Consider the following 13,387-nt stretch of genomic DNA (forward strand, 5'->3'; position numbering starts at 1 on the left):
TTCTCCTCCACCTGATTTTTTAAAAAGTGGTTACCATGGATACGAAGGATTTCCAGTAGTGTAGGGAATTAAGTGTTGCCTGTGGTTCCTGAGCCCATTAGTCCTTTGGAATAATTGTTCCTATATGTCTTTGATCTTATTCTGTTCTTTTCTTTGATTGGGCAGAGAACTTAGTTGGCCATTCACAAACTTTTAAGACCCTGGTTGCTAACCACCAAAGTAGGATGTAGTCTATTGTTTTTGTGAGCTGTGTTATGCCAACTGACTTTGATGTTGCCTGAGTCCCCAAGACAATTCCTTCAAACTGTTTGGCTATAGTTAAGAAAATTTTATAACTTTGCTGCTGTATGCTCTACTGTACACTTATGTATATTTTTATCCCATATAAATAAAAATATGAAAATAGCCTTATAAGAAGGCCATACCCTAAGGAGGCATCATCAGGTAGTCACCTGATTTCCTGGATTCCACCCCTACATTTTCATACATCCTCAAGTGCACATAAATTCATCTAACTACCACACAGGCTAAGAAGAAGGAACAGACTCTCCACTGAGGGATTAGCCACTCAAACCCTTATGAGAATTTCAGCCAAGCATTGTCAGGTTTAGTGCCATGATATGGAATTGGCTGCCCACTTCTGAGAGAATTACCACTGAAAACCTTATGAATAACAAAGAAACCTTCTTGGATATAGTCCCAGAAGTTGAGGCCCTCAGGTTGGAAGACCCTCAAAATACAACTGGGGAAAGATCTGCCTCCTCAAAGTAGAGTCAACCATGATTGTGTGAATGGAGTTACGACCTCGTTTTTGCCGATGGGCCATGACTCAAGATGAGAAGAGATAGCTGCAGACAGTCATTAATAACTGGAAGGTAGAATATGCAAAGTGTGACTCTAAGAAAATTACAAGTCGCCAAAAATGGATCACATAAAGAGTGGTATCTTAGGCATTAGTGGGTTGAAAAGGACTAGTATTGGACTAGTATTGGTCATTTGGAATCAGACAGTAACATAGTTTACTATGCTAGGAATGGTGCTACATTCATCACTAAAAAGGACATTGTATGATCTGTCTTAAAGTTCATTGCTGTCTGTGACAAGAACATGTCAATATGCCTACAAGGAAGTTCAGGTAATAGAATTTTATTTAAACCATGCACCAGTCACTAAAACTAGTAGTTCAGAAATTGTATTCTAACAACTTTTTCAGTCTGAAATTGATGAAGCATGAAATCATGATGCACTGATAATTATGGGCAATTGGAATACAAAAATTGGAAACAAAGGAGTTGGAAAATATGGTCTTTGTGATACAAATGAAGTTGGAGATTGTATGATAGAATTTTATAGCCCCTTATTCATTTCAAATAGCCTTTTCAACAACCTAAATGGCAACTGTACACACGGATCTCTCCAGACTGAATCCACAGGAATTAATTTGACCATGTCTGTAGGAAGAGATGATGGAGAAGCTCAATGTTAGCAGCCAAAATGAGGCTCAAGGCTGACTGTCAAATAGACTATCATTTGCTCATATATAAATTCAGTTGAAACTGAAGGAAATTAAAACATTTCCAAGAGAGCCCAAATATGACCTTGAATCTATTCCATCTGAATTTAGAGAACATCTCAAGAACAGACTTGACTCATTAAACACAAATGACAGACAATCATCATACAATTTCAAAGTAAAATGATCATATAGAGGAATAATAAAATGGAATGTCAGAAAGGACTCTGAAATTTGCTCTTGATCATAGAGCAGTTTAAAAAGAGTGGAAGAAATTGTGAAGTAAAAGAATCAAACAGAAAATTTCCAAGAGAAGTTTGAAATGACAAAATAAAATATTATAATGAAATGTGCAAAGAACATGGAATTAGAAAGTAAAAAAGGGAGGACAAATTCAGCTGAAAATGGAGGAAAACGTCAAACCTTGGATTATAATATTGTTGAAGGATTCTATGGACAAAATATTGAATGATTCAGGAAGTATCAAAAGATAATAATGGAAAGATTACACAGTTGATCATTCAACCAACAGTATCATTAATATCACTTGTAAGTAAAATTTTGCTGAAGGTTGTTAAAAAATGGTTGCTTTAGTATATTGACAGGGAGTTTCCAGAAATTCAATCTGGCTTCAGAAGAAGACATAGCATGAAATGTATCATTGATGAAGTTAGATGATTCTTGATGGAAAGCAGACAAGATCAGAAAAAAATATTTACTTATGCCTTATTGACACTGCAAAGACATTTGACATAGTGGATCACAAGAGACTATAGCATTGAGGAGAATGGGAACTCCAGAACACTTGATTGTGCTTATGTGGAACATGTACATGGAGCTCTAGAGGAAGTTGGATGAAAAGAACAAGGGCATACTCAATGGCTTAAAGCCAGGAAAGGGATCAGGAGTGTATTCTCTCACCATATTTACTCTATCTGCATGCTGAGCACACAATTTAAGAAGCAGGATTAGATGAAGAAGAATTGGAGAAGAATTGGCCTCAAGATTGGAGAAAAGCTTAACCTTCAATATACAGAGGACACAACCTTATGAACGGAGAACAAGTAGGATTTGAAGTACTTCCTGATGGAAATCAAGGACTGCAGCCTTCCATATGTATTATGATTCAATATAAAGAAAAGCAAATTCCCAACAACTGGACCAACAGGCAAAATCATGATCAACAGAGGAGAGATTGAAGTTGTCAAGGATGTCATATTACATGAATTCACAATCAATGGTCATGGAAGAAACCAAATGATGGATGGTACTGAGAAAATCCAAAACATACAAGCTCTTTGAAGTGTTGAAGAGCAAAGTCTATCTTCTGCAAACAATAGCCTCATATCCATGTGAAAGTTTCACAAAGACTAAGGAAGACCAAACAAGAATGGATGCATTTGAATTTCAGTGTCAGCAAGGAATATTGAATATACCATGGCCTGCCAAAAGAACAAACAAATCTGTCTTGGAAGAGGTATAGCTAGAATGATCCTTGAGAGCAAGGATGACAAAACTTCATTTCGTTTGTCTTGGACATGTTATCAGGAGAGACCAGTCCCCGGCAAAGGACATCATGCTTGGAAACGTAGACAGTCAATGGGAAAGAGGAAGACTAGCTAGCAGAGGGACTGACACAGTGGTTGCAACAATGGCCTCAAACATCAGAACCATTGTGAGAAGAGTGTAAGACCATTCTCTTTTCCTTCTGTTGTGCCCAGGCTTGCCATGAGCTAGAACCGATTTGACTACACATAACAACACAACCGTGTCGTTAGTGATTTACCCTTCTCTCTCTTCCCAAGCTGGTAATTTCTTTCTTTTTTTTTTTTTCTGTGTTTCAGATACTTTTTATTTCTTCAAATTTGTTTATTTATTAGGAGTGACAAATAAAAAATAGAATTGAGTCCCATCATCATCATGATCATCGTGGAAATGGCTTTAAGAGAAAACTGGTCAGATGAATATTATTGCTTCCCATTTTCAACCAGTAGGTAGTTGCCATTGATCTAGACAGCCAACCGTCTGCCAAGAATGCCTGAGATATGTTATATAATACAACATGCCCATTCACGGGGGACACCCACTAGGAAATAACTTATGTGTACTTCTTGATTTCATCGTACAAGACCAGCACAAAGGCACCACCCATGCCTCTGAGCACATTGGACCAGGTGCCCTTGAAGAACGCTTTGCTCCCTTCATCCCGAGCGATCTTCCTCCAGCAGTCCAGCGTGCCGGTGTACATGATATCAGTTCCTTTGCACCCCGACTGCATCATCATTCGGCGACGAACGGTGTCAAATGGGTAGGAAGTCAACCCAGCCACGGCTGTGACGGACTGTGCAGTCATCCAGCTGACCAAGATGTGGTGTTCTTGGGATCCGGAAGCATTCCCTTTGCGGTGTCATAGATGCCGAAGTAGGCAGCCCGGTAGATGATAATTCCCTGCACAGACACATTGAAGCCCTGGGACAGGCCCCCAATCCCATCAGACTTGGTGATTTCAACCAAGCAGTCACCGAGGCCTTTGAACTCCCGTTCGGCGCCGGCTTTGCCCATATCAGCTGCTAGACGGGTACGGGCAAAATCAAGAGGGTACACAAAGCACAAAGATGTGGCCCACGCGGCACCGCCCGATGCCAGGTTCCCTGCAAAGTAGCGCCAGAACTGGGTCCTCTTGTCCACACCACCCTGGAAGATCTGCTTGTATTTATCTTTGAAGACAAAGTTGAGAGCCTGGGTGGGGAAGTATCGGATGACATTGGCCAGGTTACCACGCCAGAAAGACAGGACTCCCTGCTCCTTGGGGATACGAACCACACAATCGATGATGCCCTTGTACTGCTTATCTGCGGTGATTTGCTTGCTGGCGTGCTGCACCTGCAGCAGCAGCTTGACCCGTTCGATGGGCACTACCACTGTCTTGGAGATGGCCGCGGCCACTCCACCTGCCAAGAAGTCCTTGGCGAAGGACACAGCGGCATCTGTCATGTTGGAAGAGAACGAGGCGACGGGCGACCGCTTAGATGGAACAGGAACCGGCTCTGACTCCGGGCCTCTGGGGCCCCAAGCTGGTAATTTCAAGAGATGATTTTCATAGCTATGTAAACTTTTCCTAGATTTTTCCCATAATCATCTCATATGCATCTTCTATGATTGCTAATGCAATGAAGAGTTTTCCACCACTTGTCTTCAGTGTGTTGCACTGTGGTGGATTGTGTGCTGCTGTGTGGTGGATTGTGTGCTGTGGATTGTGTGCTGAAGCTATGTCACTAGTATCTCAAAGGCCAGCAGGGTCACCCAAAGTGAGCAAGTTTCAGTGGAGCTTCCAGAGTAGAACAGACTATGAATAAGAAATTGACCAACTTTCAAAGTAGCTCCTGAAAATCTCAAGGTCTATTTTTTAATCCTTTTCTTGGGGGGGGGGCTCTTAAAGCTCTTACCCCAATCCATACATACATCCATTGTGTCAAGCTCTCTTGTACATATGTTGCCATCATCATTTTCAAAATAATTTCTTTCTGCCGGAGCCCTTGTTATCAGCTCCTCATTTTCCCCTCCCTCCACCATCATCCCTCCCTCATGAACCCTAGAGGAATTTAAAATTATTATTATTTTCATATCTTACATCATCAACTGTCTCCCTTCACCCACTCTTCGGTTGTTTGTTCCCCTGGGGGGCAGTTATATGTCAATCATTGTGATCAGTTCCCACTTTCTCCCCCCACCTTCCGTCTTCCTTACCCTTCTGGTATTGTTACTCTTATTGGTCCTGAATGATTTCTCTGTCCTGGATTCCCTGTGTTGCAAGTTATTATCTGTACCAGTGTACATGCTCTGTTCTAGCTGGAATTTTAAGGTAGAATTGGGATCATGATAGTTGGAGGGCGGAGGCACCATTAAAGAACTAGAGAAAAATTTATGTTTCCCCGATGCTAGACTGCACCCTGACTAACTCATCTATTTCTTGTGACCCTTATGTAAGGGGACGTCCAATTGTCTACAGATGGGCTTTGGGTTTCCACTCCACCCTCTTCCTCATTCACATCGATATCTTTTGTTCTGGGTCTTTGATGCCTGATACCTAATCCCATTGACACCTCAGGCTGGTACACTTCTTCCAGGTGGGCTTGGTTGCTTCTCAGCTAGATGGCTGCTTGTTTATCATTTGATAGTCAGGCACCATCAGCTTTCTTCACGATATGTGTTCTTGTGTTGAAGGAGTCCTTGAATAGAGGGCCAATATCCGTCTGCTCCCTTAACTTAACATATTAGTATATGTATGTACATAGATCTATTTCCCTATCTTTATATATAAATATATTTACATCTGTACATGCCTGTATTTAGACCTCTATAAATGTCTTTTGCCTCCTAGTTCTTTCCTCTATTTCTCAAGGTCTATTTTGATGTACAATGCTGCTTGGGATAGGATTATATCTATCTGCCTTCAAGGAAATCCAATCAATAAAACCATCATAAAAATGTGTACACCAACCATGAAATCTAGTGAGGAAGAAATTGAAAACTGTTTACATCTTCCATCAGAAGTTGATCGAACATGCAATCAAGATGCATATTTGGAGATTGGAATACAGAAGTTGAAAACAAAGAGGAAAACAAGTAGTTAGAAAATATGGTCTATGTGACCTTCGGGGGGGGGGGGGACAACACTGGAGACTCAGTGTTGGGATTGGCCTGGTCTGATCCCACCACACTGATGCAAAACATTAAGGGCATGTGGCAGAGCAATGGGGGGAGCAGAGCAGGGAGCTCCTGAGGTAGTGCAAAGGATAGACTTTGGAGCCAGAGTGTGGCACCCCATCTGACTCAACTGGAGAACATGCCTAGAGGTCATAAATCAGACCTTGATCTATTTACAGGTTTTCCTTTTTCTTTATTTTTAATTAATTTGTTCTTTTCTTAGTAATTGGTTTTCTTTGTTGTTGTCATCATTGTGTTCTCTTTTGTTGCTTTGTCTTGCTATGCTTTATTTTGGGGTTCATGTTATTATCTCTGCAGATCTATCTAGATAAGAGAGGCTGGATGAATAGTCTGGAGGAGAAAACAATGGGACTGATGGATCTGGAGGGACATGGGAGAGGGAGAGGCAGGGGAAAGGAGGTGGTATTGATCAACCCAACGACAAGGGAGCAACAAATGATCCAAAATTGGTGGCAAGGAGGGTGTGAGAGGCCTGGTAGGGATTCAGCAAGGGTATTATAACCAAAGGAATTACTGAAACCCAAATGAAGGCTGAGCATGATAGTGGGACAAGAGGAAAGTAAAAGGAAACAGAGGAAAGAACTAGGAGACAAAGGGCATTTATAGAGGTCTAAATATAGGCATGTCATATGAAAATATATTTATATAGGATGGTGGGAAAATAGATCTACATGCCTATAGTTATAGGTTTAGTATTAAGGCAGCAGATGGACATTGGACCTCCACTCAAGTACTTACTCAATGCTAGAACACTGTGTTCTATTAATCTGGCATTCCACGATGCACACTTTCCTGAAACAATTGCTGAAAACAAATATGTGCATAAGCAAATGTGGTGAAGAAAACTGATGGTTACCAGCTATTAAAAGATATAGCATCTGGGGTCTTAAAGGCTTGCAGGTAAACAAGCAGCCATCTAACTCAGAAGCAACAAAGCCCACATAGAAGAAGCACACCAGCTTGTGTGACTACAAGGTATAGAAGGGACCAGGTATCAGGCATCAAAGAACCAAAGATCATATTGTAAATGAGGGGGACTGCACAGTGGATACACAAAGCCCATCTGTAGGCAAATGGACATCCCCTTACAGAAAGATCATGGGAAGGAGACGAGCCAGTGAGGGTGCAGGGTAGCAATTATGAAATATACAACTTTCCTCTAGTTCTTAAATGCTTCCCCTCCACTTCCCGCATTATCATGATAGCTATTCTACCTACCTCCTCCCTGGGGGATGGACAACCACTGGGTGCCATGCAAGGGAACCAATTACAAGGATCTACATATAACCTCCTCCCTGGGGAGGACAACAGAAAAGTGGGTGAAAAGAGATGTAAGATATAACAAAATAATGATAATTTCTAAATTATCAAGGGCTTATGAGGGAGGGGGAGTGGGGAAAGAGGGGGAAATATGAGGAGCTGATATCAAGGGCTCAAGTAGAAAGCAAATGTTTTGAGAATGATGATGTCCACTAATGTACAAATGTGCTTGATACAATGGATGGATATATGGATTGTGATGAGAGTTGAAGAGCCCCCAATAAAATGATTAAAAATAAATAACAAAAATATGGTCTTACTGATAGAAACAAAGCTGAAGATCACATGACAGAACCTTGCAAACCCAATAACATGCTCATAACAAATATCTTTTTTCCACAACACTATACAAGTGGACTTCTCCATATGGAATATAATTGACTATAAAATGATTGCATTTGAAATCCAATTGAAAATTGAAATCAAATGGACTACATGTGTGGGAAGAGAAGTTCAGTGTCCTCAGGTAGAAGCAGGCCCGGAGCTGACTGTGGGAGACACCATCGATTGCTCATAGGTAAGTTCATGAGGAAGCTGAAGAAAATGAAGCAAGTCGGCGAGAGCCAAAACAGGAGTCTCTCCCACCTGCACTTTGAGTACATCTCAGGAACAGATCTGATGCATCGGACATTAACGGGGGAGATCTGATGAGCTACGGGAGGACATCAAGACCCTCACTCATGAAGAAAGCAAAAGGTCATTATAAAATTTAAAAAGGAAAGATCAAACTCTGTGAGACAAGACTGTGAATTAGACTTGCTCTCTCACTTTTTGTTTTAAGCTCAGTCTTGATCATAGAATAGCCAAGAAAAACGGGTGGAAGGATGAATTTAAAAAAGGTGAACAAAAAATGTCAAAGAGGACAAAATAAAATAGTTTAATGGAAAGGGCAAAGACATGGCGTTAGAAAGCCCAAACAGAAGAAAAGCCTGTGGTTTCCTTCTGATGTTGCGGGGTACCATCCGCAGAACCCTCCATTTCCGATTGCTTTCTCCTCTGCACCTGAGGGTCCAAAAATGACCTGGAGAAACCGATTGTCAATCTTAATGGAATTCCTGCGGCTGTAAACCTTCATGGGCGCAGATAGCCTCATCTTTCTTCCACAGAGAGGGAGAAACGCTTGCCTAACAGTGTCACCAGGACTCCAGATTCACCGAAGCTGTAACAGTTGTGGGAACAAACAACAGATTTAAGACATTAAAATATATACAACATAGAAACACATATTAGGAGTCCCAGGGCAGGACTTACAGATCCCACAGAGGGATATGATCCTCTCTCTCATACATTTCACCAAGTGGGAAGCTCCTTTATCATTCATCTTTCAAACTCTTTACTGGACTCACCCATCGTATGATAGATTCAGTTATACCTTGTGAATCTTCATCAGTATTGGTCTCCAGCTTGTCTCTCTTCAGCTGATCAGCCCCCGTTTATTTGCTCAATGTCAGAATTTAAAAAACTTTATATGGAAAGGAAAGAAATGTTGGACAAGCAAAACATTATTATTTTTTTTATTTTTATGGTTCTTCCTTTTTTTTATTTTAACAATTTATTGGGGCTGATACAATTTTTTTCACAGTTCATACATATACATACATCAATTGTATAAAGCACATCTGTACAGTCTTTGCCCTAATCATTTTTTTCTCTTTTCTTCTTTTACATTTTATTAGGGACTCAAACAACTCTTACCACAATCCATACATATACATACATCAATTGTATAAAGCACATCCATACATTCCCTGCCCTAATCATTCTCAAGGCATTTGTTCTCCACTTAAGCCCCTTGCATCAGGTCCTCTTTTTTTCCCCCCCTCCCTCCCCATTCCCCCCTCCCTCATATGCCCTTGGTAATTTATACCTCGTTATTTTGTCATATCTTGCCCTATCTGGAGTCTCCCTTCCCCCCTTCTCTGCTGTCCCTCTCCCAGGGAAGAGGTCACATGTGGATCCTTGTAATCAGTTCCCCCTTTCCAACCCACTCACCCTCCACTCTCCCAGCATCGTCCCTCACACCCTTGGTCCTGAAGGTATCATCCACCCTGGATTCCCTGTACCTCCAACCCTCATATGTACCAGTGTACAGCCTCTGTCCTATCCAGCCCTGCAAGGTAGAATTCGGATCATGGTAGTTGGGGGGAGGAAGCATCCAGGATCTGGGGGAAAGCTGTGTTCTTCATCGATACTACCTCACACCCTAATTAACCCATCTCCTCTCCTAAACCCCTCTATGAGGGGATCTCCATTGGCCGACACTTGGGCCTTGGGTCTCCACTCTGCACTTCCCCCTTCATTTAATATGATATGATATATATATATATATATATATACATATATACATATACACATATATACACATACATACACACACTTATATCTTTTTTTTTTTTGCATGATGCCTTATACCTGGTCCCTTGGGCACCTCGTGATCGCACTGGCCGGTGTGCTTCTTCCATGTGGGCTTATTTGCTTCTGAGCTAGATGGCCGCTTGTTCACCTTCAAGCCTTTAAGACCCCAGACACTATCTCTTTTGATAGCCAGGCACCATCAGCTTTCTTCACCACATTTGCTTATGCACCCATTTGTCTTCAGCGATCCTATCATGGAGGTGTGCAGTCAATGATATGATTTTTTGTTCTTTGATGCCTGGTAACTGATCCCTTTGGGACCACTCGATCACACAGGCTGGTGTGTTCTTCCATGTGGACTTTGTTGCTTCTGAGCTAGATGGCCGCTTGTTTATCTTCAAGCCTTTAAGACCCCAGTCACTATCTCTTTTGATAGCCGGGCACCATCAGCTTTCTTCACCACATTTCCTTGTTCACCCACTTTGGCTCCAGCCGTTGTGTCGGGGCAAAACATTATTAAAGAACAAAATAGGGGCCTCATACTTGCCCATCTCAAAGCTTAACATATAGCCATGGGGGTCAAAACAACCTGGTACAAGTACAATGACAGGTCCATAGATCCTCACCCACCGCCATCAAGTTGATTCTGACACCTAGCGAGCTTTCAGAGCAGAACGTCCCCCTGTGAGCTTTCAAGGCCGTGAATCTTCACAGGAGCAGAAAGCCAATTGACTATTGTTGAGTGTAGACTTATCCTGTGCATCGTAGGCTGTTGAGCAGCCTCCCTCCTCTCTAGCTACTAAATACCAACCCAAACCAAACTCACTGCCATTGGCAACTCATAGCGACCCTTACAGGGCAGGGTAGAGCTTCCCCTTGCATTTCTGGGACTATGCACTTCTGTTGAAGAGAGTAGAAAGCCCTATCTTTCTCCCACGGAGCAGCGGGGGCTTTCAATCTGCTGACCTTTTGGATCACAGCTGCACTTGTAACTGCTGCGCCACCAGGAGTCTAGACACCAGACATTGCTAATGCCCAGAGTCAATCATGTTTGAGACCTTTGGTGTTGTCCATCTTGCAGCCATTCTAATGTGTGTCATTACCACCTTAGCTTTAGTCACTGAGGACTTTCATACACCGTCCTGGAATTGTTCTTGTGCTTTTGCTTATTAATATACCTTCTCTCATAAAGTGTCCATTTAAATCTTTAAAATTTTTTTTAAATTGGGTTATCTTTTAATTATTGCATTGCTTCTCTTGGGCACCATCCTGATAACTGGAGGAAGAGTGATGTTGTTAAGGATTTCATCTTGCTTGGATCCACAATCAATACTCATGGAAGCAGCAGTTAAATCCAATGACAGATGGCATTGGGAAAATCTGCTGCACAATCTTTTAAAGTGTTGAAGAGCAAGCCATCCCTGTAGATATCAATGTGCATCTGACATAAGCCATAGCCTTTTCAATCACTCATGTGCAGGCAAAAGTTGGATAGTGAAGAGGGAGATGACAGAAAAATTGATATATTTAATTATTGTGTTGGCAAAGACTATTGAAAAGACTATGGATACCAAACGAACATGGACATTTTTCTTGGAAGAATTATATCCAGAATGCTGGTTTCCACGGTTTTAACTTGGAATCAGAACACAAATATCTAAATTTACCCAGAATCTTGCAACAACACTTAACAATCTTTATCATTGTTCAGTGTTTTCCACACATTAGGCGGTAGGCTTATTAATCTATGATGGTACAGATGGCAAAACCTTGCTTGTTGAAAATGATGAGGACTTTGAAACACTTGCCTGATGAAGAACAAGGTTTGCAGCCTTCATGATGGATTACAACTCAATGTCAAGATAACCCAAATCCTCACAACCGGACCAGTAGGTAACATGATGATAAATGGAGAAAATACCAAACTTTTCAAGAATTTAATCTTACTTGGATCTACAAACAATGCTCATGGAAGCAGCAGTCGAAATCAAAAGACAAGTTGCATTGGGTCAATTTATTGCACAAGAGCAGCTGTACAGTACTGAAAAGCAAGGATGTTACTTTGAGGACTAAGGTGTGCCTGGCCAAAGTCATGGTATTTTCAATTACCTCATATGCATGTGAAAATTGGAAATTGAATAAGGAATATAAAGAAGAACTGACGTATTTGAATTGTGGTCCTGGAGAAGACTTCACCTTACATGCCTTGGACATGTGGAGAGACCAGTCCCTGGTGAAGAACATCATCCATAGTAAAGCAGAGGGGCAGGGAAAAGGATGAAGGCTCTCAAAAAGATGGATGGACACAATGGCTGCATCAATGGGCTCAAGCATAAGAACAATTGTGAGGAAGATGTAGGACCAGACAGCATTTCCTCATTGTGCATCAAGTTGCTATGTATTGAAACCTACTTGATGTAACCTAAGCAATGATGAGAAATACACCTTTCCTCTAGTTCCTAAATGCTTCTTCTCCTCCCCTCACTCCATTCCCCCCCCTCCCCACTATCATGATCCCAATTCTATCTTGCAAGTCTGGCTAGACCAGAGGATGCACACTGGTACAGATAGGAACTGGAAACACAGGGAATTCAGGGCGGATGATCCCGTCAGGACCAGTGGTGGGAGTGGTGATAGTGGGAACGTAGAGGGAGGGTGGGTTGGAAAGGGGGAACCGGTTACAAGGCTCTACATGTGACCTCCTCCTTGGGGGATAGACAACAGAAAAGTGGGTGAAGGGAGACGTCGGACAGGGCAAGACATGACAAAATAATAATTTATAAATTATCAAGGGTTCATGAGGCAGTGTAGAGCGGGGAGGGAGGGGAAAAATGAGGAGCTGATGCCATGGGCTTAAGTGTAGAGCAAATGTTTTGAGAATGATGAGGGCAATGAATGTACAAATGTGCTTTACACATTTGATGTATGAATGGATTGTGATAAGAGTTGTATGAGCCCCTAATAAAATGATTTTAAAAACCTGAAAAAACAAACAAAAAACCCAACAACAACTTAGAAGCTCAGAGATGTTTAATAAATTAAAGATAATTAGTAAACATCTAAAATGTTTTATTTATTTTAAATGCTAAGTTTTCTTGTTATATTTAAACTTGATTAGAAAATTAAATAGTATCTGGCCCCTGCCGTGTTACCTGGATCTCACTCCAGGGACGTATATATACAGTAGTTTCTTCCCTATGTCCCTTTTGGATTTTTGGAACTTACCTCAGTGGACTCATGTTATACTTGTTCTTTTGTGCTTGGCTTAATTCACTTAGCATAATTTCCTCCAGTTCTTTAAAAAAAAGAAAAGAAAATAGGATTATGTAATGATACTGTTTTTTGTCCAAACTTTATACTTTGTTACGCTTTCTTTTATTACTCTCTCTCTCTCTCTCTCTTTTAAAATCATTTTATTTAAAAATAAAAACCAAAAAACTCTTTGCACCCTCCATAGAATTGAACTTCCTC

At 41.3% G+C, this 13,387-nt stretch overlaps 1 protein-coding gene and 1 pseudogene across 1 annotated transcript in view; one reads left to right on the plus strand and one right to left on the minus strand.

The window, feature by feature from the left end:
* Positions 1 to 3,600: 3,600 nt before the first annotated feature.
* On the minus strand, positions 3,601 to 4,565 carry LOC142423166 (ADP/ATP translocase 2 pseudogene; annotated as a pseudogene).
* The window catches only part of LOC142422892 (phospholipid-transporting ATPase ABCA3-like), a 182,539-nt gene continuing 173,657 nt past the window's right edge, over positions 4,506 to 13,387 (plus strand). The window contains exon 1 of the mRNA XM_075528112.1: positions 4,506 to 4,590. Within this exon, the coding sequence (XP_075384227.1) occupies positions 4,506 to 4,590 (85 nt within the window). The remainder of the gene's footprint in view (positions 4,591 to 13,387) is intronic.

This window comes from Tenrec ecaudatus, chromosome 12, assembly GCF_050624435.1.
Source record: "Tenrec ecaudatus isolate mTenEca1 chromosome 12, mTenEca1.hap1, whole genome shotgun sequence".
Lineage (NCBI taxonomy): Eukaryota > Metazoa > Chordata > Mammalia > Afrosoricida > Tenrecidae > Tenrec > Tenrec ecaudatus.